Below are 27,465 nucleotides of genomic sequence, written 5' to 3' on the forward strand. Positions count from 1 at the left end.
TTAACAACAACAATTTGAGATCCAGTTTAAGAGTCGTTAAAAAATGATGTTAGCTCTTTTTTGAAGTGCAGAGCATTACTTAAGAGTCGAAGACTTGTAGGTAGGGAGTTCCAAAGACGTATTGCAGTAACAAAGAATTGGCGCTCAGAGGTTAGCGTGCGGTATCTAATGTGCTTAAGAATAAGCACCGATCTTGATGATTGCAGAAAAATAAGCTTACGATATACATAGTCAGGTTCCTTCGTGTGTATCAATTTATGGAGGAAGGACAGTGTTTGGACTTTTAAAAGATTTTCGAAAGAAATGTTTAGCAACCTTTCAGCATGTTGTGATAATTCATAAACCACCAAACTTGAACTCGTATAGCTATTCAATAATAAGTATCAACTTCAACTATGCCCGTATTTCGTTATTTAGTTGTATCATCAATTTAAAGACATAAATTTTGTAAAATTTTCTTTTTAATCTGGAACAGCGTTCATTCATTGAAAGAATTATGTCCGCACTCTCTGAGCAATAGACATTTCTCCTCACTGGGTCCTTAAACCGTAGGTTGAGTACAAAAAAATCACTTTTCAAAAGAACTCTCATAACTAGTGGCTAACCTGCAGAGCTACAGGGCAATATTCTCCCTAAAAAATGGTTTATCAATTCTCTTCTTAAGCGCTACGTTTGAATTATACAATAAATAAAAATGTGGGCTTGTAGCAAATTTATCACCATTCACTTTCATAAAAATTGCGTTTAAGTATGCTATACTCTTTAGAAATTGCGGTGTCGGCTTATAAGAACCTCCTTTGGGCAATCAATTGACAAACTTGTATGTTTTGTCAACATGTTCTGAGCAAACGTACGGACACTTAAGAAGGCTATATTCCCTTGCTTTGTATACTTCAAACCACGTTTCTTCGACCAAAGCAATTTTCGGGAGCTCGAAAACTTATTAAAACTCTTCTATTTTAGGTTGATATTTCGTATAAAAATATTTCCAACGCCCGCGGCTCAGTTTTTTATTTGAAATAATTATGAAAGTAATTTAGTCGTATCCATTAATATTGTGACGAATATTAGTGACACTAAGTGATACTCATATCACTAGTCTGATGCTAAGTAAATGAAACCACAACAACAATAAAGCAGGCAGTCACTTGTATCTACATAAACGAATCAATCATTATGTCTACACATATGTACGTACATGCAGAGGAGAGAGACGAACAAACACATGCATATATCTTATCTGAGATACTCCCAAAAGTAGGCAATCGTCTGTGGAAGTATCACTCACATATACACGCGCATGGGCTATGCGAGAAGCTATAAAAATCGTGCATCTGTAGTTATAGCTGAGAAATTTCTATCTGATAAACAAATGCAGCTGTTTCTATTACACCTTGTAAATTTCTTCAAAGCCTTTTCTCCCGGGAGTGGGATTTGAACCCGGGGTTCATCGATATAATCGAAACAGCCTTCCGTCCTGATGTCACGTTGTTTAAATTTTTCCCAAATTATTAAATAAAAATATGTTAATTATGTTTACAACGGCCTTCGTGATTGATTCTCGTGCTGCTCTAAAAATAATTTGATAGATGCCGCTTTGTAGGCGCCGTCGTGAATCAATATTTTCAGTCTATATTTTTGTTTGCTGAATTAGTAACAAGCGTATACCTAATCGGGTTTCAGGTACAGGTTCCCCAAGGTGGTTTGGTACATTCAAATTTATTAAATATCTTGGCGGCCACCGTGGTGTGATGGTAGCGTGCTCCGCCTACCACACCGTATGCTTTGGGTTCACACCCCGGGCAAAGCAACATCAAATTTTTAGAAATAAGGTATTTCAATTAGAATACAATTTTTCTAAGCGGGGTCGCCCCTCGTCAGTGTTTGGCAAGTGCTCCGGGTGTATTTCTGCCATGAAAAGCTCTCAGTGAAAACTCATCTGCCTTGCAGATGCCGTTCGTAGTCGGCATAAACATGTAGGTCCCGTCCGGCAAATTTGTAAGGAACATCAAGAGAAGCAAGATGCAAATTGGAAGAGAAGCTAGGCCTTATATTTCTTCGGAGGTTATCGCGCCTTACATTTATTTATTTTGCTTATCTTTGGAATTTACTTACAAATTTTAGCTCCATATCTACATGAATCGAACGTGCATACTACGTATGGAGAATGCGCTTTTAAATCAAGAAAAACTTGCCACGCCCTTAAATATTCACCAAATTATTCTTTTATTTGTGCTATTTACTACCGCCTGGAATACTTGCTATAATCCTGACTGTTGAAAAGTTATGAGAATTGTTTTATTTGCTTTCAAAAAATATACACGGGTATGTCGTATTGACATAATAGTAAATTTTCTTATAATCAATAACAACTTATGAATTTGTGTATATTAATTAATGTTGAGACACCCTTTGCTTTACTAATTCTCTAACTATTCTTACTCTCGGGAGGGACATTACTTGAAGATACATTCGAGCATAAGCTGAGCCAATAAATTTGTGAGCACATAACTACATACATTTCTTAAAGCACATACAAATTCTTTACTCACTCACGACTCTTCCCTATCATCAATGAGAGTAAATATCTAATAAAATGTTCAAAACTCTAGCTATTTAAGTACTGCTGGATTTTTGGGCGTTTTATTCTTAGTAGTGTTTTTGTGACATCAACATACGGATAAACAAATATTCAATTGATCAGTGCGATCGTAAGTTGATCCTAATAAAATAAGAATTTGCTTAAGAGATTAGAATACATAATAATATTTTTGTTGTTTGTGATGTTTTAAAAATAAAGTGCGGCTATTAGCCTATTTTATACACTACAAGTTCATATGTATCTACATATGAACATATCGCTCATTTACTTCAATAGTGTCATAACTTCAAAAACACGACTTTTGAGTTAATAACATATAAACTAACCCAATATCATGATCTATGTTGTACAAAAAAATCTTTGTGATCAGTTAAAAACTTACCACGTGCTATAAAAATAAAAATATGTCTTTATATGCGCAACATGTGGCAGTTAAAATCTTTGAATGGCTCTCCTGGAAAATTGTGTTTTTTGAGTTATGACACTATTGAAGTAAATGAGCGATATGTTTATACATATGTACTAAATATGGGTAATCGTGCTATGGAAAAATATTGCCAATAAATAGTTTAAATATTTAAAAAAATAAAAAATAAAAATTAAATATGCAATGGCATGTCTCTGAGTAACAAAAATGGTTGAAATTTAATAAAAACTTGCATGTAGAAACAGATGGAAATTGTTGAATAAATACTATGTTTGTATGAAAGAGTGTGCGAAAATGTTTACATTATTTTTAATGAATCGAAAATTGAATTTTATCCGAAATACGCGCTTAAAAAATACTAGGCAGTACTCACTTTCATACGCCTATATGAATGTGCATATGTACATTAGGGTGTGCAATTTTTGAGACGTATTAAGATTCTGAGTTTTAACTGAAAACACTGTACGGTAAAGAAAGTGTAACGTTATAAGTGGGTATGAAGAACTAAAAGAGAAGTTTATAGCTGAGTTGGACGTTATTCGAATACTTTTTTATTTAGATAATTATTCGAAAGAAAATGAATCTTAAAAAAATATATACAAAGTAAAATTATTCATGAATAAGTTATTTCTGAATAAATTTTTGATAAATTATTTAATTGTAAATAATTTTCAAGTTGAATTTTTTTCCATAATTTACTGATTTAAATGTTAAACCTAAAAACAAGTATTTTTATTCGTATTTTTTTATTTCTTATTCGAAAAACAAACAAAAAATTTCGTTACTCAAATAAAATTTCTTTAAATAAATAAATTAATTTGCATTCGTAAATAGCCGATAAAAAATTATTAATCTTTTGTTTGTTATTGGAATAAATTTTGCCCAACTCTGGTTTATAGTTCTCTCTCCGATTTTCATTTTAGGTGTTTTTAAATAATCTTTTTTATGAGAAAAAAAATTTGTATTTTTGTTATTTTGGGGTTCTTTTAACTTGAAACTTTTTTTACGATAACTTTTTTTCCATGAATAGGATAACGAAAACAAGTAAGGAAGGCTAAGTTCGGGTGTAACCGAACATTACATACTCAGCTGGGAGCTTTGGAGACAAAATAAGGGAAAATCACCATTTAGCAAAATGAACCTAGGGTAACCCTGGAATGTGTTTGTATGACATGGGTTTCAAATGGAAGGTATTACAGAGTATTTTAAAAGGGAGTGCGCCATAGTTCTATAGGTGGACGCAATTTCAGGATATCGCCATAAAGGTGGACCAGGGGTGACTCCAGAATGTGTGTTGTACGATATGCGTATCAAATGAAAGGTGTTAATGATGATTTAAAACGTAGTGCGCCATAGTTCTATAGGTGGACGGCTTTTCGAGATATCGACCAAAATGTGGAGCAGGATGACCCAGAACATCTTCTGTTGGGTACCGGTAATTTATTTATATATGTCATACCACGGACAGTATTCCTGCCTTGATTCCAAGGGCTTTTGATTTCGCCCTGCAGAACTTTTTCATTTTCTTCTACTTAATATGGTAGGTGTCACACCCATTTTACAAAGTTTTTTCTAAAGTTATATTTTGCGTCAATAAACCAATCCTATTACCATGTTTCATCTCTTTTTTCATTTTTGGTACATAATTATGGAATTTTTTTCATGTTTCGTAATTTTTGATATCGGAAAAGTGGGTGTGGTTATAGTCGGATTTCGGCCATATTTTATACCACGATAAAGTGAGTTCAGATAAGTACGTGAACTAAGTTTAGTTAAGATATATCGATTTTTGCTCAAGTTATCGTGTTAATGGCCGAGCGGAAGGACATACGGTCGACTGCGTATAAAAACTGGGCATGGCTTCAACCAATTTGGGCAATTTTAACGGAAAACAGTTACAGTCATAGAATTTAAGCCGCTACCAAATTTTACAAGGATTGGTAAATTTTTGTTCATCTTATGGCATTAAAAGTATTCTAGACAAATTAAATGAAAAAGGGCGAAGCCACGCCCATTTTGAAATTTTCTTTTATTTTTGTATTTTGTTGCGCCATATCATTACTTGAGTTGAATGTTGACATAATTTACTTATATACTGTAGATATTAAATTTTTTGTTAAAATTTGACTTAAAAATTTTTTTTTTAAAGTGGGCGTGTTCCTCATCCGATTTTGCCAATTTTTATTAAACACACATACAGTAATAAGTGTAACGTGCCTGCCAAATTTCATCATGATATCTTCAACGACTGCGAAATTACAGCTTGCAAAACTTTTAAATTACCTTCTTTTAAAAGTGGGCGGTGCCACGCCCATTGTCCAAAAATTTACTAATTTTCTATTTTGCGTCATAAGGTCAACGCACCTACTAAGTTTCATCGTTTTATCCGTCTTTGGTAATGAATTATCGCACTTTTTCGTTTTTTCGAAATTTTCGATATCGAAAAAGTGGGCGTGGTTGTAGTCCGATTTAGTTCGTTTTAAATAACAATCTGAGATGAGCGCCCAGGAACCTACATACCAAATTTCATCAAGATACCTCAAAATTTACTCAAGTTATCGTGTTTACGGCCGGACGGACGGACATGGCTAAATGCATTTTTTTTTCACCCAGATTATTTTGATATATAGAAGTCTATATCTATCTCGATTAGTTTATGCCGTTACGGATTACCGTTATGCGAACAAAGTTAATATACTCTGTGAGCTCTGCTCAGCTGAGTATAAAAAGGTTGGGTTATCCAAGACCGACCTTGGGTAAATGGGCCAAAATGTGAAAACAATAATTGTGCAATATTTTTTTGATTTTGGGAGTTTTTCAAACCAATATTTTTTTTACGAAACTTTTTTTCTAAGGGTGGTATAGCAAAAAGAGGGTGGGCCTTTTTAAACTTAAAATTTTTTTACGATGTGTTATCCTGGGCTATTCTTAAGAAAACGAGACACAGTGAGAAACAAATAATTTTTAATTTCTTTTTTTTTGGGGATTTTCAAGTTAAAGCATTTTTTAAAGATAATTTTTTTCATGAATGGGATAGCGAAAAAAGGTGGGCTATACAGTTAAAATAAATTTTCAGTTTTTTTCATTTTGGGGTTTTTCAACTTAAAATTTTTTTACGATACTGTTTTCCAAAGGTGGTCTAGCGTGGAATGTCCTGAGCTAACCTTGGGAAATCGGACCTTAAGGGTTTGTTAAAAAAATCGTAGTTGGCTGTGTGCCAGCTTCACACTACTTGAAAGTTTTTAGTCCGATAATCTTTTTTCCAGGGTGGGGTAACGAAAAGAAGGTAGGGTATTCTGGGGTAACCTTGAGCAAACTAACCACGGTGTATTTTTGTGATTTTCGTGCTTTGGGGATTTAAAAAAAATGTGTTCCGGATTCGAAGTGTCAGGTGCGCACAGTCACTACTCTCTCCGTTTAAAAAAAGTCTAGGTTTCTATTATTTTCTACCATTTTTGTAATAAATATAAATATTCGCCTCAAATTAAATGTTCAGTATAAAATAAAATGAGTAATCATCGGCCTTTGTTTGTCGTTAAATATTATACAAAACAATTCAACATGTTACCCCTTTAACTTCAAAAGATACAATCGAAATAAAGACACAAATGAAGTGCCCGATTTGATCCTTTTTCCCAGTTCTATTTCGTAAAGATAACGAAACGAATCCACTTTTTAAAAGTTTATGCGGCGCTGTGAGAAGCAGTGAATGCTATAGAGCATATAAAGAGTTTATCTGCAAAATTTAACTAAATCTGTACAAAAAGGGATTGCAGAAAAGCACAATAGTAAATGACAGCTTGTGTTAAAAGAGCCTTCACTAGAAGTTTCTATATTAGTCCAATAAGGTCTCAAATACATAGAATGTGCTGCGTTTTATGAATAATTTTTCGGACCCATTTCACCCGCATAGCTTACTTAGGATAACGAAAAATCTCATGTATGAGGAAAAAGCTCAGAAAAACAAGCATTTCAAAGCACCTAATGAAAATTTTTTTGATGGAAAAGTCCTAATCATAAAACACCAAACTTGGACTTGTATAACTATTCAATAGTAAGTGTCAACTTGAACTATGCGCGTATATCGTTATTTAGTTTTATCATCAAATTGAAGACATAAATTTTGTAAAATTTCCTTTTGAATCTGGAACAGTGTTCATTCATTGAACGAATTATGTCCGAACTCTCTGAGCCATTGGCATTTCTCCTCACTGGGTCCTTAACGGGTAGGTTGAGTACAAAAAACAACTTTCCACCCATTGGAACCATGGTATAAAAAAGAAGGTAGTTCCATTCAAAATTTTTTTTGACGTATTTGGGGATTTTTGAAGTTTCATACTGTTTGTTGTTTTGCTAGAAGCGTTGCCATACCCTTACTGTGAAATTGTGGTTTTGCGGGATGAAAATTTCCTTCAGGATGAAAACGCAATTGTCATCTGAGACAATAATAATATGCTTTAGAACGATTTATGTGCATACATATCTATTCAGAATACAGTAAAATATGTAATTTTATTGAAAAATAGTGGACAATAACTCATACATTGGTTAATTACTCATATCTTTATAGCAGCTTGACCCTAGACAGAAAAAAATGCACGAAAAATCCTGTTGTTCTAGCATGGCGCATGGCAGGCGCTATTATCTACAGTGGATATTTCTCAGGGCATGTTGAGAAAAAGTGTACCTCCAAAGTCTGCAGTGAGTGACCTAAGGTCTCCCCTGGTCAACGGGCAAAAGAACTCTCATAACTAGTGGCTAACCTGCAGAGCTACAGGGCAATATTCTCCCTAAAAATGGTTTAACAATTCCCTCCTTAAGCGCTACGCTTGAATTATACAATAAATAAAAATGTGGACTTGTAGCAAATTTATCACCATTCAGTTTCATAAAAATTGCGTTTAAGTATGCTATTCTCTTTAGAAATTGCGGTGTCGGCTTATAAGAAACGTACGGACACTTCAGAAGGCTATATTCCCTTGCTTTGTATACTTCAAACCATGTTTCTTCGACGAAAGCATTTTTCGGGAGGAAAAACTTATTAAAACCCTTCTTTTCTAGGCTGATATTTCGTATAAAAATATTTCCAGTTTTCAGGTTTTTATTTAAAATAACTATGAAAGTAATTTAGTCGTATCCATTAATATTGTGACGAATATTAGTAACACTAAGTGATACTCACATCACTAGTCTGATGCTAAGTAAATGAAGCCACAACAACAATAAATCAGACATTCACTTGTATCTACATAAACGAATCAATCATTATATCTACACAAACGCACAAACACATGCATATATCTTATCTGAGATACTCCCAAAAGTAGGCAATCGTCTGTGGAAGTATCACTCACATATACACGCGCATGGGCTATGCGAGAAACTATAAAAAACGTGCATATGTAGTTATAGCTGAGAAATTTATATCTGGTAAACAAATATCAAATTCTAGAAATAGAAACGCCTAGAAATATGTCAACGAGGAAATCAAAGAGTATAAAAGCAGCGGCTGAGGCACGACGAATCAGTTTGATTTAAGCGCGCTATCTGTTGAGCAGTAGAAGTTTAGTGACTCGAACGTTAGTAGAAGGGTGCAAATAAGAGGAATTTCAGTAAATTCGTTACAATATAAAATCTATCAAAATTAGAAAAATTCGTAACATATTTCAATCTGGTATCTTGTTTTTGGTGAAATTGTCATTGTCCCCATAAAAGTCAAGTGGGTAACGTCACAATAATGAAACTACCTCCATTTTTTGTATCATGATTGGAACTATAGAATAAGTAAAGAAATTTGGTAATAAAATCGAGTTTTTTTCTTTGGGGTAATTTTTAGGGTTTCTTCAGTTGTAAGCTGGAATTGCAGCATGAAACGAAAAAAAAAAAATTTAAAAAAGAATAGCCTAAATATGGCACACCCTAGTATCCATCCGCATATAAGTAGTATAGTATGTAAATACTATTACTGTCATATAAAAGGCGTTTGTTAATTAGTTTACTGCTTGTGCTATAAACTCTTATTGTTTCATGCCTAGACATTTTTGAGAAAATGTGACACGACAAAGTATTTAAAACAAACAAATAAACAACGAAGGCAAAATTTTCAAATTGACAGCATTGAATTTATATCACTTAAGACTAAGTGTTCAAGCAAACTATTCCTAAATAATTAACTTAAACTCGAATACGACTTGTGTAAAAATTTTAAAGGGAGTATGGACTGCATTTCATTCCGGGGAGAAAATACTAAAATGTGCCCTTATTGTCCCTATTATTTAAGGTTGAGGTTAATTTTCGAATGCTACGTAGATTAAGATTAAGCAACAATGTTTACTATAAAGGTATGCATAAATATTCCAGATATAACTAGGAACAAAACGCTTTTTTGAGCTATTTTGCAAATTTGGTGATGTCTTAATAACAAAATGTTGAATTGTGTCAAACCAAAAGTATTGTTGGTTTCTTTAGTATACACACGTAAACATGATTATGTAAAATATTAAAAAAAAAATTTTGTCGTCATTAAAATCAGGTAAACATCATCTAATTTGGTGCATTAGTCACAAAACAAACAATAATACTCACTTTAACATACATACTTATCTTATGTAAAGGGTGGTTTACTTGGTAAATTCCGAAAGGTAGAAAAGTTCAGACTTATTTTGTTTTGTTGTTTTTCCGACAGGGTGGATAAATGATGTATATTGGAACGATTTTCCGTTCATTCAGAACCGAGGGTGGTTTTTACTGATCGATTTGTATGGTTGACTGAGGCAGGTAAAAATCCGTAATTTTAGCCGTTTGACCTTCTTGGTGGGTTTGTTGTTTTGGTGCGTTAATTGTTTGTGTTTATTTGTTGTTGTGAGTTTGTCTGTTGTACTTGTGTGATTACTTTGTTTCTTGTATATTGTGTCAGAAATTGTGTTTATCTGTTCGTTTATTAGTCTACCGTCGAATGTTTTCTGTTTGTAGATTTTCATGTTTTCGAGTACGTTGAGACGTCGGACTTTTGCTTGTATGCGAAGAACCCTAACTGTTTTATTGATGTTTGCTAGGGAACATTCATTCTCGACCATGTGATTCGCGAAGTTAGACTCTGGTATAATGTTTGGATTCCGCATTTTTTTGTTGTAATCTCTAATGTGTTCCCTGAACCTCCTTCTTATTTTCCGTCCTGTTTGTCCTATGTAACTATGTTGGCATCCGCAGGTAAGCTTGTATACGCCGTGGCTGCTAAACGGATCCTCTGAGTTAGTGCTAGTTCTTGGTTTTCGCCTTAGATTGTTCGATGTTTTTAATGCTGTGTTAATGTTGTATTTATTAAAGAAGTTTGCCAATTTATATGTTGCTTTTCCAGTATAAAAGTTTAGAGATGTGCTTTCATAATCCTGCAGTGAGAGATAGTCACGAAAAGCAACATTTGCGGGTTTATTGACTACCTCCGTACTCGTGCTAATCGGGTATGGAGCGGTGCAGTTTGACTTAAGTTGCTGCGGCTCTTAAAATACCGTGCAACTGCGTAGTAAAAGAAACCCTTCTGACCCTATAGAGGATGATACTTCTGGAAACAGTCATTGGCCAGGTCCTTGAGCTACGTGAATTACATGTAACCTCTCCCCTGTAAGTATCGAGCATTTATTCCACCATATTTCTACTAGGTACTCGATATTTGGAGAGCGATGCTTAAAATAAATACCAAACCGAATTGTTTTTTAATCAATATTGTTTCCTTAGTAACAATTATACAGACCGACAATAAGTAAAAAAAGAAAAAACAGCCAATACTTTTCTAAAGGTCATGGGTTCATTAAATCTAGCTATGAAGTGCGAATTTTTAATTTTGTTCCGGTTACCAAGATATTCTTATATATGTTAAAGTACCAAGTATCTGATTTCTGTAACAAACAACAAACATTTAACATTTTAATTCAAAAATCGTTTCTTGTGCATAAGGCCTACATAGTTATAGAACTTTTAGAAAAAGATCCACACTTTTCAGTAATTACTTAAAATACTTGGATCTAAGTATCAATGCTAGTACTTATACTCAGTAAGACGTATCGAGTATACTCGATCCAAGTGAGTACGTCGGAACTTTCACCAAAAGTGAGGGAACTTTGTATTTTTTTTTAATGAGATCAGTCGTCTGCAAAATGATATCAATGGCTTTTGATTTACTACAAACAAGACTTTTAAGTTTTCTTTTATTCATGTGGGCGATGGCACGCCCATTTTAAACAATGTTATGAACTTTTTATTTTGCGTCATCAATATAATCTACTCATCAACTTATACCTCTTTCGCCAGCATTTGTGGTATCGCCTCTCATTCCTCCATTACCTAAAAATCATCTTGAGTGAAAAGTGGAGTTATTAGCTCTTACCACAGATTTGGTGATTATATCTAAATTTTTACTCAAGTTATAGTTATAATGGACTGTACATTATTGAATCTAGACACCATCGGTACTTGGTAAAGCGCCAAATACACGACACGAACATTTCCGCGAACATACCCGTTATGTCATGTTTCTGCGACCTTTTCTGTCGTGTATGGTGGTGTTTGCCAGTTCTCTCAAATGTTCGTGCGTGTATGGCGAAATAGCTCATAATCGTAGTAATTTCTGAACGGAACAGACGTGCGCGGAAAAGTAAAATGGACAATAAAAAATTTCTGAGTGAATTTATTGAAATGTATACATTTTTTTTACGCTTAATTGCCACAGCGAGCAATATTGCTGCAGCACAATGGTTTCCGTATTCATCACTGTCTGAAAGAGAACTAATGTTCGGCCAAAAGTTCGTATGGTGTATGGCCAAAGCTGCGAACAAGATTGCGGAATGTTCGCGGAAATGTTCGTGTCGTTTATTTGGCGCTTAAAGTATCGGCGAAAAGTATCGATACTACTTACTCAGATACGTGTCGTTCTATCACTAATGATACCCATTGTTTTCGACTCACCCTTTATATGTGAGCACATACCTCCGGACTTATTTATATTGTTACGAATATTAGCAAAACTAAGGAGTGCTGCCAGCTCTAAGCCAATCTAAGCAGTGACGTGAATGCACATCAATAATTCAATCATTATGTATCTACATAAACGAATAAATAATTGCGTCTACACATATGTACACATTCCGACGAGCAACATTTACATACAAGGCAGCAAGAGATGAGATGTCACACACCGATGAATTTACTTATACGCTTATGTGTGTGCGGGAGACTGTAAATTACAAACACATGCATATACCTTATCTGAGTTGTCACAAGAGAGAGCAATAATTTGTGCACGTAGTTGTGGCTGGCGATTTTGTAGCCGAAACAACTAGTAACTTCTGGAAATCGAAGAGCCTAGAAGTATGCAGCGTAAACTATAAAAGCGGCGCCAGCGAGTAAGAAGGAATTCAGTTTGATTTGAATTGTCAAGCAGGTACGAGTAAGACGATATCTAGCGAGCAATAGCACTATTATTTTGAAAGTCAGTTTCCTTTAAGCTATCAGTTTGGTTATTAAGCTATTCGTTGTACAGTTGGAGTGTTATTGTGAAGTACTTTAATAAAGGCCATTTTGCATTACTACAAATTGGAGTTATTTATTCAACAGTTTAGTGATTCGAACTTAGCAGAGGATTGCAAATAAGAGGATTTACAAGCAAATTCGTTACAATTGGTGTCAGAAGAGGAATTGTTGAATAAATTCCGAAGATTGGGAATACGACTTGGACATGGCAAAGTTCAGTGAATTGAAGATCCAGCAACTGAAAAAGGAGTTGGAGAACCGTGGATTAAATACAACCGGAAATAAGATCGAACTTCAAGCACGGCTACGAGAGGTAATGGAAGCAGAAGGAATTGATGTGGAAGAGTATGTCTTTCACCTTGATGGCGAGGAGACAACAAAAATTGAAGAGAAAAACGAAACATCGCAGACGGTTACCAGCACAGACTTGAACATGATTTTGGCTGCAATATCTGCTCAAACATCGACAGTGGCTTCTCAACTGGAATCGCAAAAGACAGATATAACATCTCAACTGTCATCTCAACTAGAAGAACAGAAAACGTATATGTCATCACAAATGGAAGCACAAGAAACGCGTATTTCAGAAATGTCGTCGCAAATGTCATCTCAACTGGAAGAACAGAAGACATATATGGCATCGCAACTGGAAGAACAGAAGACATATATGATATCTCAGTTGGCTCAGCAGTTGAAAGCGCAAGAGGATCGCATATCATCGCAGTTGGAGGGTTTTAGTGAACGACAAGATAAAATGGAAGCTGAGATGGATGCTTTGAAAGATCGGATTCAGCAGTTACAATTAAATCGTCCAGCAGTTTCAGCGAGTATTCCAAAGGTAAAAACACCATCCTTTGACGGTTCTGTTCCTTTCCAGGTCTTTAAGTTACAGTTTGAGAAGACCGCAGCAGTGAACAACTGGAATGTGGAAGATAAAGTTGCCGCACTCTTCGTAGCATTGAAGGGACCAGCAGCGGAAATCCTGCAGACGATTCCCGAAGGAGAGCGGAACAATTATGAAGCATTGATGGCTGCTGTAGAACGACGTTATGGAAGCGAGCATAGAAAACAGATATTCCAAATTGAGTTGCAAAACCGCTACCAAAAAGCAAATGAGACATTGCAGGAGTTTGCTTCAGATGTTGAAAGGTTGGCTCATCTCGCAAATGCGGACGCACCCGTGGAATACACCGAGAGGGTAAAAATCCAGAGTTTTATAAATGGCATAAGGGACGTCGAAACGAAGCGGGCCACATACGCGAACCCAAAGCAAACATTTTCTGAAACGGTATGCCATGCATTGACTCAGGAAACAGCGTCGCTTCTGTCTAAGCCAGTTTTCAAAGCACGCCGTGTGGAAATAGAAAGGCCAGAGTGGGTAGACGCAATATTGGAGGCGCTGAAAGGATCGCAAAAGCGGAGTGAAAAAGTTATCAAATGCTTCAAATGCGGGAAGTCCGGTCACATTGCACGTCATTGCGATCTTGGCCTTAATAGTTCCAACAATGTGGGTGGGCGTAAACGCAAAGCTGGAGGAGATGAGCAAGAGCGAGTAAGAGGTAGAGAGCTAGATCCAGCTATTGAATGCCCTGTGATATCTGTGTCACAAATTGGTAGAAAATCGAGCAGTCTTACCGTCAGAGGGAATGTGGATGGCAACGAACGAATAATGACTGTAGATACGGGCGCATCTCACTCCTTGATCCGATCTGACTTGGTCAACAGGAGAGTAAAACCGTTACCTGGAGCAAAGTTGCGTACGGTCACTGGCGAGTATAACCAAGTTCAGGGAGAAGTGATATGTGAAGTATTGATTGGGAAGGTCATGGTCCTACACAAATTTGTTGTGGCGGAGATTGTTGATGAAGTTATATTGGGAGTAGATTTCTTGGTTGACCATGACATCAAGATCGATATGCAGAGAAGGGTGATGCGTTATGAGAACCAAGATGTGCCACTTAACTTTAGTTTGGAAAAAGGGTTCAGCAGTAATCGGGTACTGGTGGAGAAGACTCGACGAAGGCCACGGAAGTCGAAGGCAAAGGTTGATAGATCGAATGGGCCAAATAAATCAAAATCAAAAGTACCTGCGAGAGAAACACTGGCATTGACAAAACCTAAAAGACGCAGGAAAATGAAGCAACGAATTTTCGAGAAGGAATGCGAGGGTAGTTTCAATCCAGAGCGCACTACTGTGGGGAAACGTGGGAACGATACTGATTATGCAAAGCAAATCCGTCCAGCGCAAGCTCTACGAAGTAGTTCATCGGCCAAACAACAGAGTGTAAAGGAACGAACCAGGGTATTGAGTGGTACGATGAAACACAGGTACCATGAGAACAATAATTCGAAAAGTTTCTTGGCGGGAGATTTGGTACTGTTATACAACCCTCACCGGCGGAAAGTTGTTCCATCCAAATTTCGGTGCAGTTGGGAAGGCCCGTACAAGATTGTGAAGAAGTTCAGTGATACCATCTACCGCATACAAAGCATTGAGATACCACGGAGTAGAAGAGTGGTACATTTGGCGATGCTAGCAGCGTTTAGATCGAGAGATTTGTCTGATCGGGACGATCAGACTTAGGTGGAGGGCAGTGTTACGAATATTAGCAAAACTAAGGAGTGCTGCCAGCTCTAAGCCAATCTAAGCAGTGACGTGAATGCACATCAATAATTCAATCATTATGTATCTACATAAACGAATAAATAATTGCGTCTACACATATGTACACATTCCGACGAGCAACATTTACATACAAGGCAGCAAGAGATGAGATGTCACACACCGATGAATTTACTTATACGCTTATGTGTGTGCGGGAGACTGTAAATTACAAACACATGCATATACCTTATCTGAGTTGTCACAAGAGAGAGCAATAATTTGTGCACGTAGTTGTGGCTGGCGATTTTGTAGCCGAAACAACTAGTAACTTCTGGAAATCGAAGAGCCTAGAAGTATGCAGCGTAAACTATAAAAGCGGCGCCAGCGAGTAAGAAGGAATTCAGTTTGATTTGAATTGTCAAGCAGGTACGAGTAAGACGATATCTAGCGAGCAATAGCACTATTATTTTGAAAGTCAGTTTCCTTTAAGCTATCAGTTTGGTTATTAAGCTATTCGTTGTACAGTTGGAGTGTTATTGTGAAGTACTTTAATAAAGGCCATTTTGCATTACTACAAATTGGAGTTATTTATTCAACAGTTTAGTGATTCGAACTTAGCAGAGGATTGCAAATAAGAGGATTTACAAGCAAATTCGTTACAATATAATAAGGGAAAATTTGTATCAAAAAATAATTTAGTTCACCTGCTATTATAGCTGTGGTCATAAGCAATAACCGCCAAAGTCCCGTGTAAAAAGATAGAATAAATGTAGGTTTGAGAAGCTCCAATTCGAAATAAATACCGTACAAGAGTTTCGAGAAAATTTAAAAATTTTAATCGAAAAAGGGAATGGTTTAGTACAAATGATCCAGAAAAATTGCATTTGCGCTTATTGTGTTTTTATATGGAACTTATCATATACATATTCATAGTGGTGCATTTTTTTTTTTTTCAAAATACTATGTCCCACTAGAAATATTGTGAGAAAAAAAAACAAAATAAACAAATGTGGAACTTTCCTATATTACTACTTCATTTGTAAAACTTGTCCCTCAACGAAAAAAATATTTTCGCTATAGCTCCTGTCTTGGATAAACGATAACATAAGAAGAATGTGAGTGCTTCATCAATCAACCAATATCCGTGTTTTTTTTTACATGTATATACATCTACATATTTTAGATAATGTTTAGAAGATGCATCTAGTGGCAAGTATTGAAGACTCGCGGCGGTGCTAATAACTCGCTACAAAACGGGTGGTACCGAATAGTGGAGATACGCGCCTCTGTTGATCATAGTGTATAACCGATAGCTGAATCGGTTGCGATGAATTAGTGGACCCACACCATTTTCGGTCATAGAAGTGTAAGAGACACATTTCAGTTGCCACTGGGTATAATGCGTAGTGAAATTTAGCAGTACTAAGTCTAGACAAAGGTTCAAACTTAGTATTCCATATAAAGTTTAAATGCACATGTATGTATTTATATACATGTAAAAAAAACAAAAAATAATTATTATTCAAAGTTGCGGCATTTCTCTTTATGTTTCTCCTTATTATACTTGTTACAGTACACAACTGGGTGTATAATGTTCGGTTTCGCCGCAACTTATACTTCCTAATTTGTTTGTCAGCATTTCTAGTTATATAATATGTTCAAACGCGCATAAATATGCACTTTCCCCAATCTGAGAAAAAATTTGCTTATCTTAACTTTTTACATGCATAAATATTATCTTATCGCAATGCTCTCTCATTATTCTATTTAAAAGATATGACACAATCATGATAGAATTGAATGGATAGGAAAACTATTAAATGGGAATTTGCATACCTACACATGTACCCATGTATGGATCGGCTGATGTGACGACTTTTTTGATAGGAAATGCATTCATGGAAAGGTTACAGTAGCTTCTAAAGCAATTTACCAAAAAAGATTAGATACGTTTGATAGTGTTTATTGAATAATGCACAAGAGATGGCAAAACATTGATAGTATTATCGATACATCCACTTGATGATTAAGTAATGAAAAATCGATAAATCGCAGTTCTTGGAAAACAAACATCTGTCGTACAATTATATGCTGTAAGAGTTTTAGAGTTATGCAAGTTATGTGGAAACGAATAGGAGAAGAAAGAGGAGACCGAGTCGGTGAGCAGAGAGAGAAGTGGAGGAAGAGGGGAAGGGGAGAAATATTGAGACAGAGGGGAGGAAAGAAAAATAAATAGGGAGAGAGAGAGGAGAATGGAACGAGAAAGAGAAAAATAGGGAGACCGAGGAAACCACTTAGGCCGAGAGGGAGATTTGGAAGTAAGAATAGATTGTGGAAAAGGGAGAAAGAGAAGAAACACGACAGAAAAGAGAGTAGGAGAGAAAAATAGATGGAAGAGAGGCGATAAACCGTGGCACATAGAAAATTCTTTGAAGACGCTACAGTGGCTTGGCAGCCCTTTGCTTAGGGAAAGTGAAATATCCTCTGAGTAGATTTCACTGTCCACGTTACCATTGAGCTTGGAGCCATCTGTGAAGATTGTTGTTCACTCTGGGTCTAGGTTAGTGGCGTTATCCCATACGTGACTCTCTGGGATTTTGATTAAGAACTTGTTGTCTATAGGGATGATCGATGTGGTTTAATCTAGTTGACGCAAGTTTTCGGGGATGGTTCCCAAAATGGTGGCATGGCCGAATTTGATATCCCTCAAAAGTAGAATAGCGTTCAGCCTCACTGCGTTGCAGCTTGCTTGGAGTTTGCCATATAGGTCTACCGGAAGGAGGTTGAGCCTGACTTCTATGGCCTTTGTGGGTGTGGACGGGAGTGCCCCTGAAATGAGCATTGCTTCTGACCGCTGCAACCTGGTCATCCTCGAAGTTAAGCTGTTCCTTTCAAGTGCCGGTCATCAAACTGTGATGCCGTAGAATAAAATAGGTGCAAATTATCCTACGAGATTCAATGTGGTGAATTTGGAGCATTAACCACCATGCGACACCCCTTAAAAGTTTCCAGTATGAACCAAAAATTATAATCTACTATACCAATAACAGTTTCAGGTATTAAATTACAGGAAATATTATGTTCGTCTTCACAGAAAATCTTAATTTTGACAACCCTTAACCGTCTTCAACCGACCCAAAATATATATGTGACTATTTTGATCTTAGTATTGCCGTTTAGAATAATGAGACCGTAAGAAAAGTATACCTGCGGCAGGTATATCTGTCGTAGGAGGCGGCTTTAATACCCAATTCAAGGGGTTGTGTAGCGCAGCTCTTTCAAGGGGGTACCAGCGCAATTTATAGCTTCTCCAAAACAACTGTTAACCTCAGCTACCCGTGTTGAATCCTAGTTTTTTTTAGCAGCCGAGGCTTTGACGACCTCAAGTTCTTCATAGAACTAGGGGGTGGAACGCCTAGAAGGGTCAACGCGGTCAGATTAAATCGTTTCCGAGACGGTTCGACTTTTATCCTAATAGTGCTTTTTACCGGAACGTACGGGATTTATATTCAGCAAATGACCATCAACATCGATAGGACTCCACAAAAATCTTCGGGGTGTGTCTTTATCGCTACAATAACAACAAGAGACTAAAAAAACCTTTGTTTGATTTATTAGGATCACCCTTATGCACATACCCAAAGTCTGAGTATCAATGAAATACAAATAATGCTGCCTTTTAAGTTCATTTATTTGTTTTTACTAACTTTGTTGTCTATTCTCTCCTAAACTAGTTTGGATCATCATAACAACAGCTTTTTGCATCATAACCGACGGCAACAAAATAAATTTCATTGAGATTCAAGCGTAGAAGAGTATCAAATCATTCTTAATAACAACAACAACACTACCTTTATACTCAACGCTGCTAAAACCTCTTGGTAAATTCTAACAAAACCACAACCAAGATGGGCAATCCGATCTGGTTCGTTTTTTGGTTTCTGATCTTTTGGTTCATTTCCTTTTTTGTGGCTTTCCTCGCTGCATTCTTCTATATAATCGTATATACGCTGGAAGTCATATTTAGGGAGTTATCGGTAAGTATAAACAGACATACATACATATTTAGTTATATGAATCATAAATACTGCATCTGAACCAAAATTAGTGCATTGAGGAAGACTAAACATTAAAAAATTACCCAGCATAGAACTTAATAGGAAAAAAGTCAAAGTGAAGGTCTAAGCAGATCGCTTAGTTGTACTGGTATTTGACCTATACAAGCATGATCCGAGGTATCATGGAAGGCAGCTTTGGAACTAGATGGGTCGCAGCTTGAGATAACTCAACGTTGCTCAATTCCTTACAAACAGAGCTAAGCTCTGACTGATTGAGGAAACCTCATAGCAAGCTGCGGATGAAAGGACTCTAGAGACGGTGTACATATGCTCCCAGCGAGTTAGGGGGCTTAGAATATACTCGCGGCAGGTATGCTTGTGGAAAAGGGTTGTGTAGCGCAACCTTTTCAAGGTGTTGACAGCGCAAAATATAGCTTCTCCAACCCAATTCTCAACCTTACCTACCCGTCGCGAATCTTGTTACCTTAACAGCCGAGGCTCTGGCGACCCCAAGTTCCTCATCGGTCTAGGTGGTGGGAGGGCGTTATGGCCTTGAAGGTTTCATATGGTCATACTAAATAGTTCCCGAGATGGCCTTAATGGTGCTTGTTACTGGAACATAACGGATCTGCATCCGGAAAAGTACCATGAACATTGATAACACTCTACAAGGCCTTCATATAGTGGCCTTATCGCTACAACAACAACAACAACGGTGTATATACGGACTTAGCCATAGTCTGCCCAATAATAATGTAATGTTATCCAAGGGAGCCTTCCATAAACTATAGAACTTTCTTTTCACCAACAGTGGACTTTCTTATAAATTAGAAATTTCAGTTTTAATGTGACTTCCCAAAAATGAGCTGATTCAGCGATGACCTATCAGATATTGACTCTGCAAAAATGCACTTATGGCACTGTAGCCGCCCTAACCAAACATAACCTATGTATCTCCTGGGGAAAGTTATTAGCCCACTAACAACTGCCTTTCCGACGATGACCGCATTTTACTTGTATCTATCTGTATATAAAGTTTCCCTTTCCCTTATAAAAATTACGAAATTAGCAAATGAGACCAATTATTTAATAAGTATGTAAGAACAGCGAATTCTTCAGATAATATTTCTATTTTAACTATATGGACATCTCAACGGCTGAATTTAAACAGAGCTGACAAAAGTTGTGAATGAATGACTTTGTTTGTGATAACAAGATAGCTCGCCGCGGCTATCCACTTACGCATTTTTTAAGCATTGCTTTTTGTTAAAAAAATTGCCGATTTCACTGCGGGCTCATTGACGCCGATGATGTCTATATCGCTATCACTGGCTACCCAGTCAACAATTTTACTAACGTTAAATATGTGGAAAATTCCTTTGTAAACCTCTTGAACGCCGTCTTAACTGATTCAGTCGCAGGTGGTTCCGAAATAGTCGCTACATTGGAGTAATAATTTGAAATTCATAAAGCTCAGACTTAAGCGCTGTAGGAAGAAGTGGTATAAACTGTTCCGATGTGCATTTGACTAGCACCAGTTCAGTAATCAATCTTGTAGTGCGAAGCTGGTGCTTTGCGTGACTGTCTCATATTTTCGCTGCAGCTCTTTTTTGTGCTATCGAGGTCATCAGTGGGACAGTATTGCGGATTGTAGAAATGAAAATCAAAATACCTCATTCATGTTCATTCAGTAAAATTCAGCTTGTTCTTCTTATTACTATGATTTGAAAAACTTGATTGTTCATTAAATACTTAGATATATATATATATATATATATGTAATAAACATTTTGTTTCGTCTTTTTTACAGGGCCTCAGTGGTTTACTGCTACAAGGAATACAATTTCCACACTATTGTTTGCGGGCGATGTTAGATTTTAAGTCACCATGTGCATAATTTAATTACATTAATATTTATATGTATAATTAATTGTAAAAAAAAATGTTTTTATACAAGTATTTATACGCAAATGTATACACATGACGAAATTTATATGAAGTAGAGTCATCATGAGGCCATTTACAGATTCACATTTATTGTAATATAATAGTTATTTTTTATACTTACAAAAATAGTATAAAAAATATTTTTACTCTCATAGCAGGACTATCAATGTGCCAGTTTTCCTATCTGTAGCTAATGAAATCCCTTCGTTAAACTTTGAATCTTGTATATTGCATCTAAGAATATTTTTCTAAAATAATAATCTTCTCCGCTTAATTTCTCAATATTTTTATTTCTATAAATTCAAGTTGTTGACATATTCTAAATAAAATAATATGTTTTGTTTTTTAATTATTAAACATTTAATTCAATAAAACGAACTGAACTAAACAATTACGTATATTTTTTACGATTTTTGCCTTTTGGGTTATGGCAAAACGTCGCCGGAGTGACTCGCCGAATATTAATACATATGCATGTTTTAATAAAAATCGAAATCACTAAATTTACCGATTCGTTATATTGCGATGACGAATGTAATTAAAAGAGTTGCAGAATTCCAGTATAGCCATTGCTATATAACGAATCTATAAATATAACGATTTTCAATAACTATTTCTTTGATACATAGCATGTATTATCTTAATATTAAAAAACACGTGTCACAACATTTTAGGCCGCGATGGACTCCTAAACTACTGAACCGATTTTGTATTTGTTTTGCACCCCGTGTGTAGTTTGATCTAACTTGAGAGATAGGATAGGTTATAGTCTATGGTCGTAGTATTATTTTATTGCAAATTTTTTTTATTTGTTTATACGTAATTTATTTGTTACGTATACGCAGTGGCACTAATATTTTCATGTGGTGCGGATATACTTCCGTGTAATTGCTTGGTGTTTAATTAAACAACCTGCTTATCAATAAAAAATATTATAGCGAATGATATCAAGTATAGCACATCACCACGCCCGCCGAGAGGGTGGGGGGGTTTCTGAGGGGGCCCGCGATTTAGAGGTACTATGCCATTTTTTTAATTCAGGAGAGTATTTAGTTGTGTAGAGGGTAATTTTCATACCCCTGGCTGACTAGGGTTTCGAGATATAGGCCAAAACGTGGGCCAGTGAATGCCTAGACAGTGTTTATACAATATGGATATCAAATGAAAGCTGTTGATGAGTAGTATGTTTATTATGCTTCTAGATCACATTTTGTATGGAAAGCTTGGTGCATGTCTCACCCTAAAACTCATTACTTTTGCTCAGTCTGCCACCAGTCTGGCCTTAGGAATGGGACCAGTTCATTATTTTCGGACCAGTATTTTTACCACCTCTTAAGATCATTCAACATTTCTGCTAGGTGGCGCATACTTTTTTTCGGTTTGTGTTCTGGCTGATCTTCTGGTTTGTGTTCTGGCCGTAAACATGACAGCATATAAATTATATATATGGGTTATTCCATCCCATTTCGACCAATTTTGAACCCGACCCCTTTAGAATTGGCTGAAAGTTTTTTTCTTTTTCTAGCTTACGAAAGACGTTTTTCAGAATTTTTTAAAATTTTTTCATCCAACTCAAAAAAAGTTATGAATTTTAAAAAAAACACCGTTTTTGTTTTCAAAATGCTATAACTTTTTCAAAAATTGACCGTTTGGGATCTTTTTTTTTTTAAATTTGTTTTTAAATGTACTTTTCGGAAAAAACTCAAAAAAATTTTTAAAGTTTTTGTATTTTTTAGACCAAGGGAATTGTTGAGTTTATTTATTTGTAAGAGCTTTTTGGTCATTCAATTTAAAGCAAAAACATTGGTTTTTCTTTTTTTTCTCCTTTTAAAGTTTTTTTTTTGTAATTTTTCAGTTTTTCGAGATTTTTCGAATTTCGCCATTTTTTTTTCTCATAAAAAACTTCAATCAATATATATACCAACAAACCGCAAAATACATACCGACACAGACACACCCATCCATATACATACAGTTAGATAAGGGCTACTTGTCTCAAAGTATATACGTTGGACATCTTTTGAGTAAAAAAAAAATGAGGATCGTTAAATGGCCCTACATTTTCAAATGTCTCCTCATGTAATGAGTCCTAGACTTCACCCGAGCCGTTTTAAAGAGTCCCCCCACCACCCTCTTTTTTCTCGTCTACAAAAAGTAGCAGTTGGGCACCTGTATTACCGCCCAATCCTAACCCCCAATCCCAACCCCCAATCCCCCAACCCCTAACCCCCAACCCCGAAACCCCGAAACCCAAACCCCCAACCCCCACCCCAAAGAGTTGATGGGCACTTGTAGTACCGCCCCCCCTTTTTTCGCGTTTGTAAAACGGGCCTGTCGGGCACCCGATCAGGGGTAGATTGTTAACTAAAGGTTATCTTAATATTGAACTCATGATTTTCCATTATTGAACATTTGTGTGACCATGCCGTTAGATATGTTTGTTTGATTGTAAGTTTGTGTACACATGCTGATGCTGATCCATATATATGCATGTGAGAATTTCATAATTCCATTTGGGCTCCTTAAAAATGAGAGCATATACATAAATTATATTTTTTTTAATTTGAATATTGAACATTTGTGTGTACATGCCATCACATATGTTTGTACATGGGAATTTTATTAAACCACACTGATAAGAAACCTCAACCGTACAACATTGAAACATATTTATATGTATATATGTAAATAAAACTTCATGCTGTATTTCATTTAATTAAATTCGCTATCAGAATTTTCCCTAAGTATAAAACATAGAAACCCGATCAGGGGCAGATTGAACATTTTATTTGTATGTACATACTTACACATATGATTGTTTGATTGTAAGTTTGTGTACACATGCTGTTGCTGGTCCATATATATGCATGTGACAATTTTTTAACTAGAGGTTATCTTAATATTGAACTAATGATTTTTTTGTTTTGTATTTCAATAAAACATGTTCTCACATTGATTACAACCATTTGGACTCGTTTGGTATTTTATTAGATGGGTTTAAGTGATTTTAGAAGATGTTTGTTGGAAAAGAAATTGTACGTTCACTCAATGTATATTTTTAGATCAAAATGTCATGAATTGTATACACAAGAAATAAATAAATTAACATTAAGATTTTTAGATGATAAGCGAATTGTACGAGAAAATCATATTGATACTTATGCTTATGGTCATTTCGAAACCTTATAGTAGTACTTTACTTTAATACATTTAAGAAAAAAATAATAAACAATTTATATTTTATATAATTTATTTTTATTAAATAAAAATTTTAAACATAATTGATGACATATTACTGTGTTGTGTTTTCCTTTCTGCTCATAATTGTAATGTATTGGTGACTGCAGATAATTATTCAGTTCAATCGGTGGCTGTAAATTTCCAAAACTATCAAAATATTTTTTTTAGTTTTTCTTAATACTTTCATGGTCTTAGCAAGATTTGCTAATACAGTCATATGATTATTTGACATGATTCTAAACGAGCGATCGAAAAAATCTTTTATCTGTCAGCTGTGTATCTGATAAGAATCTGCTAAATCTGTTACCTAACAGCTGTGTATCTGATAAGAATCTGGTGTGATATCAATTTTACTTATTTTGAACTGTTATATATTAAACTTGACTTGGGGTTTGCTAACAAGGTCACTGTAACCTTTAATAATGTTATCGGTAATTTCCTTGTACATATTTGTTGTGAAGATCTCTTCTAATTATGAATCGATTTTGTTTTTTGCAGATGGTACGTTTTTATGTGTATATTAATCCACAAGTTGCTTAAGTATATACACACCGACACATATACTATATACAGCAAAACAATTTCGTTGCCTACATTTAGGCGCATCCGTTCTTTCAGTTTGTGTTCTGGCCGATCTATATCATTTAGGTGCATACGTATGACACCGCAAAACAACAAAACAATTTCGTTGCCTACATTTAGGCGCATCCGTTCAAAACTGCAAATGTGTGTGTGTGTATGTGTGCGTTTGAACTTTGTAAACCCAGCAATCGAGTGACTGATACTGATCTGATCGATTTCTTGCGATTGGGGGTTGGGATTGGGCGGTACTACAGGTGTCCAACTGCTACTTTTTGTAGACGAGAAAAAAGAGGGGGATGGGGGGAGTGGGGAGCAGTCCTTCGATTAGGAATCTATGGGACTCTTTAAAACGGCTCGGGTGAAGTCTAGGACTCATTAGAAATATGAGGGGGACATTTAAAAATTTGCGGCCCTTTAAAAATGTAGGGCCCCATTTAACGATCTTCATTTTTTTTAACTCAAAAGATGTCCAACTTATATACATTGAGACAAGTAGCCCTTATCTAAATGTGTGTATATGGATGGGTGTGTCTGTGTCGGTATGTATTTTGCGGTTTGTTGATATATATATAATTTATATGCTGTCATGTTTTACGGCAAAGGTCTGCTAAAGGTAAAAAACTCTAAGCTTTTTCTTATACACCACTAAGCTTTTTCTTATGCGCCACCTAGCGGTGAGATCAGCCAGAACACAAACGAGAAGATCAGCCAGCACACAAACCGAAAAAACGTATGCGCCACCTAGCAGAAATGTTGAATGATCTTGAGAGGTGGTAAAAATGTCAGGTCAAGATAAATATAGACCTGGTTTCATTCCTTCGGTCAGACTCATCCCAGACTAAACGAAAATAATGAACTGGTCCCATTCCTAAGGCCATACTGGTGGCGGACTGGCCAAAAGTATTGAGTTTTTAGGGGAGACATGCACCGAGCCTTCCATACAAAATGTGATCCAGAACCTTCATAAACATACTACTTTGCGTAGTGCTTTAGTATAGAATAATATATTATCCTGAGACGGACAGGGACTAGGACTGGGACTGGGAATGGAATAACATATGCACATACCACCCTCTGGGACAGGCAATAAGAAGAAATTGAGAGAAGAGAAAAGACAGAGGGAGATTGAGAAAGAGATAGAATGAGACGAAGATGGAGATAGATGAAGCGAAAAAGACGGAGGGAGGAGTGAATAAAAGGATTAGGAAAAAGTGACGAGGGGGGGAGGGTAGAGTCAGACGGAACGAGCTTATTAAATTGTATGCAGATAGGCCACATTTATGGCAGGACAACGTCTGCCGGGTCTTCTAATCATGGTATAAAAAAGAAGGTAGTTCTACTCAACATTTTTTGACGTATTCATAATATTTGTTGTGTTGCTAGAAGCGTTGCCATACCGTTACTGTTTAAGGCGAAATTGTGCTTCTTCGGGATGGAAATTTCCTTCAGGATGAAAACGCAATGGTCATCTGAGACAATAATACTATGCTTTAGCACGATTTATGTGCATACACATCGATTTAGAATACAGTAAAACATGCAATTTTATTGAAAAATAGTGGATAATGACTCATACATTGGTTAATGAATCATATCTTTATGGCAGCTTGATCCCTAGACAGAATAAAATACACGAAAAATCCTGTCGTTCTAGCATGGCCCAATAATCATACCTCTGCGATTTCATAAAAATTGCGTTTAAGTATGCTAAACTCATTAGAATTGCGGTGTCGGTTTATTAGGACCTCCTTTGGGCAATCAATTGACAAACTTGTATGTTTTGTCAACATGCTCTGAGCAAATGTACGGACACTTAAGAAGGCTATATTCCCTTGCTTTGTATACCTCAAACCATGTTTCTTCGACGAAAGCAATTTTCGGGAGGAAAAACTTATTAAAACCCTTCTTTTCTAGGCTGATATTTCGTATTAAAATATTTCCAATGCATGCGGCTCATTTTTTTTTCGCTTTTATTTAAAATAACTATGAAAAATATTTAGTCGTGTCCGTTAATATTATATCCATCAAAAATAGAAAAATTCGTAAAATTTTTCAATATGATAGCTTGTTTTTGGTGAAATTGTCATTGTCCCCGCAAAAGTCAATTGGCTAACGTCACACCAAATGGAACTATCTCCATTTTTTGTATCATGGGTATTATATCTGTCTAGAAAGCATTAAAACGTAGATAATTTTCCATTTTACCGTCAAAAGTTTCCTATTCAAAATATATTTGTGAAAAATTGTCTAAAAATAAAAAAAAAATTTCTGCGCATCGCTGTTTTCTTAAAATTAGGCCCAGTTTTTCAGTTGTTGTTTAAGGTAAGCTTAAACTAACTTTCTTTAAGCTGTAGTCAAATTTAAACTTCGTTAAACTACAGAGCAGTTTTTAATCACAGGTTAAGGCCGCCTTTGGTGTAGACTTTTTTGTATGGCAAACTATTTCTTTATTATAATTTATAGATACGGCAACAGCTGC

The 27,465-nt window shown here is 35.8% G+C and overlaps 1 protein-coding gene across 3 annotated transcripts; it reads left to right on the forward strand.

Annotated features, from left to right (window-relative positions):
- Positions 1-2,569: 2,569 nt before the first annotated feature.
- Positions 2,570-24,456, forward strand: LOC137237835 (uncharacterized). 3 transcript variants are annotated; one of them, XM_067762068.1, is made up of 4 exons: positions 2,660-2,711; positions 9,715-9,806; positions 18,894-19,196; positions 21,028-24,456. In XM_067762068.1, the coding sequence occupies exons 3-4, from the start codon at positions 19,068-19,070 to the stop codon at positions 21,112-21,114; spliced, it is 216 nt and encodes a 71-aa protein (XP_067618169.1). In that variant the 5' UTR covers positions 2,660-2,711; positions 9,715-9,806; positions 18,894-19,067; the 3' UTR covers positions 21,115-24,456. The 3 variants fall into 3 exon arrangements, with proteins under 3 accessions (XP_067618168.1, XP_067618169.1, XP_067618170.1); XM_067762067.1 differs by lacking the exon at positions 9,715-9,806 and having other exon boundaries at positions 2,570-2,711; XM_067762069.1 differs by lacking the exons at positions 2,660-2,711; positions 9,715-9,806 and adding an exon at positions 15,944-16,274.
- The last annotated feature ends 3,009 nt before the right edge of the window (positions 24,457-27,465 follow it).

Source organism: Eurosta solidaginis, chromosome 1 (genome assembly GCF_040869045.1).
Source record: "Eurosta solidaginis isolate ZX-2024a chromosome 1, ASM4086904v1, whole genome shotgun sequence".
In the NCBI taxonomy this organism is placed as follows: domain Eukaryota; kingdom Metazoa; phylum Arthropoda; class Insecta; order Diptera; family Tephritidae; genus Eurosta; species Eurosta solidaginis.

Excerpts from the sequence above, each read along its gene's own strand:
- LOC137237835 (XM_067762067.1), top strand. The coding sequence starts at position 19,068 with ATGGGCAATCCGATCTGGTTCGTTTTTTGGTTTCTGATCTTTTGGTTC. Across the intron at positions 19,197-21,027 it reads TCATATTTAGGGAGTTATCG|GGCCTCAGTGGTTTACTGCT; the intron begins GTAAGTATAAAC and ends TCTTTTTTACAG.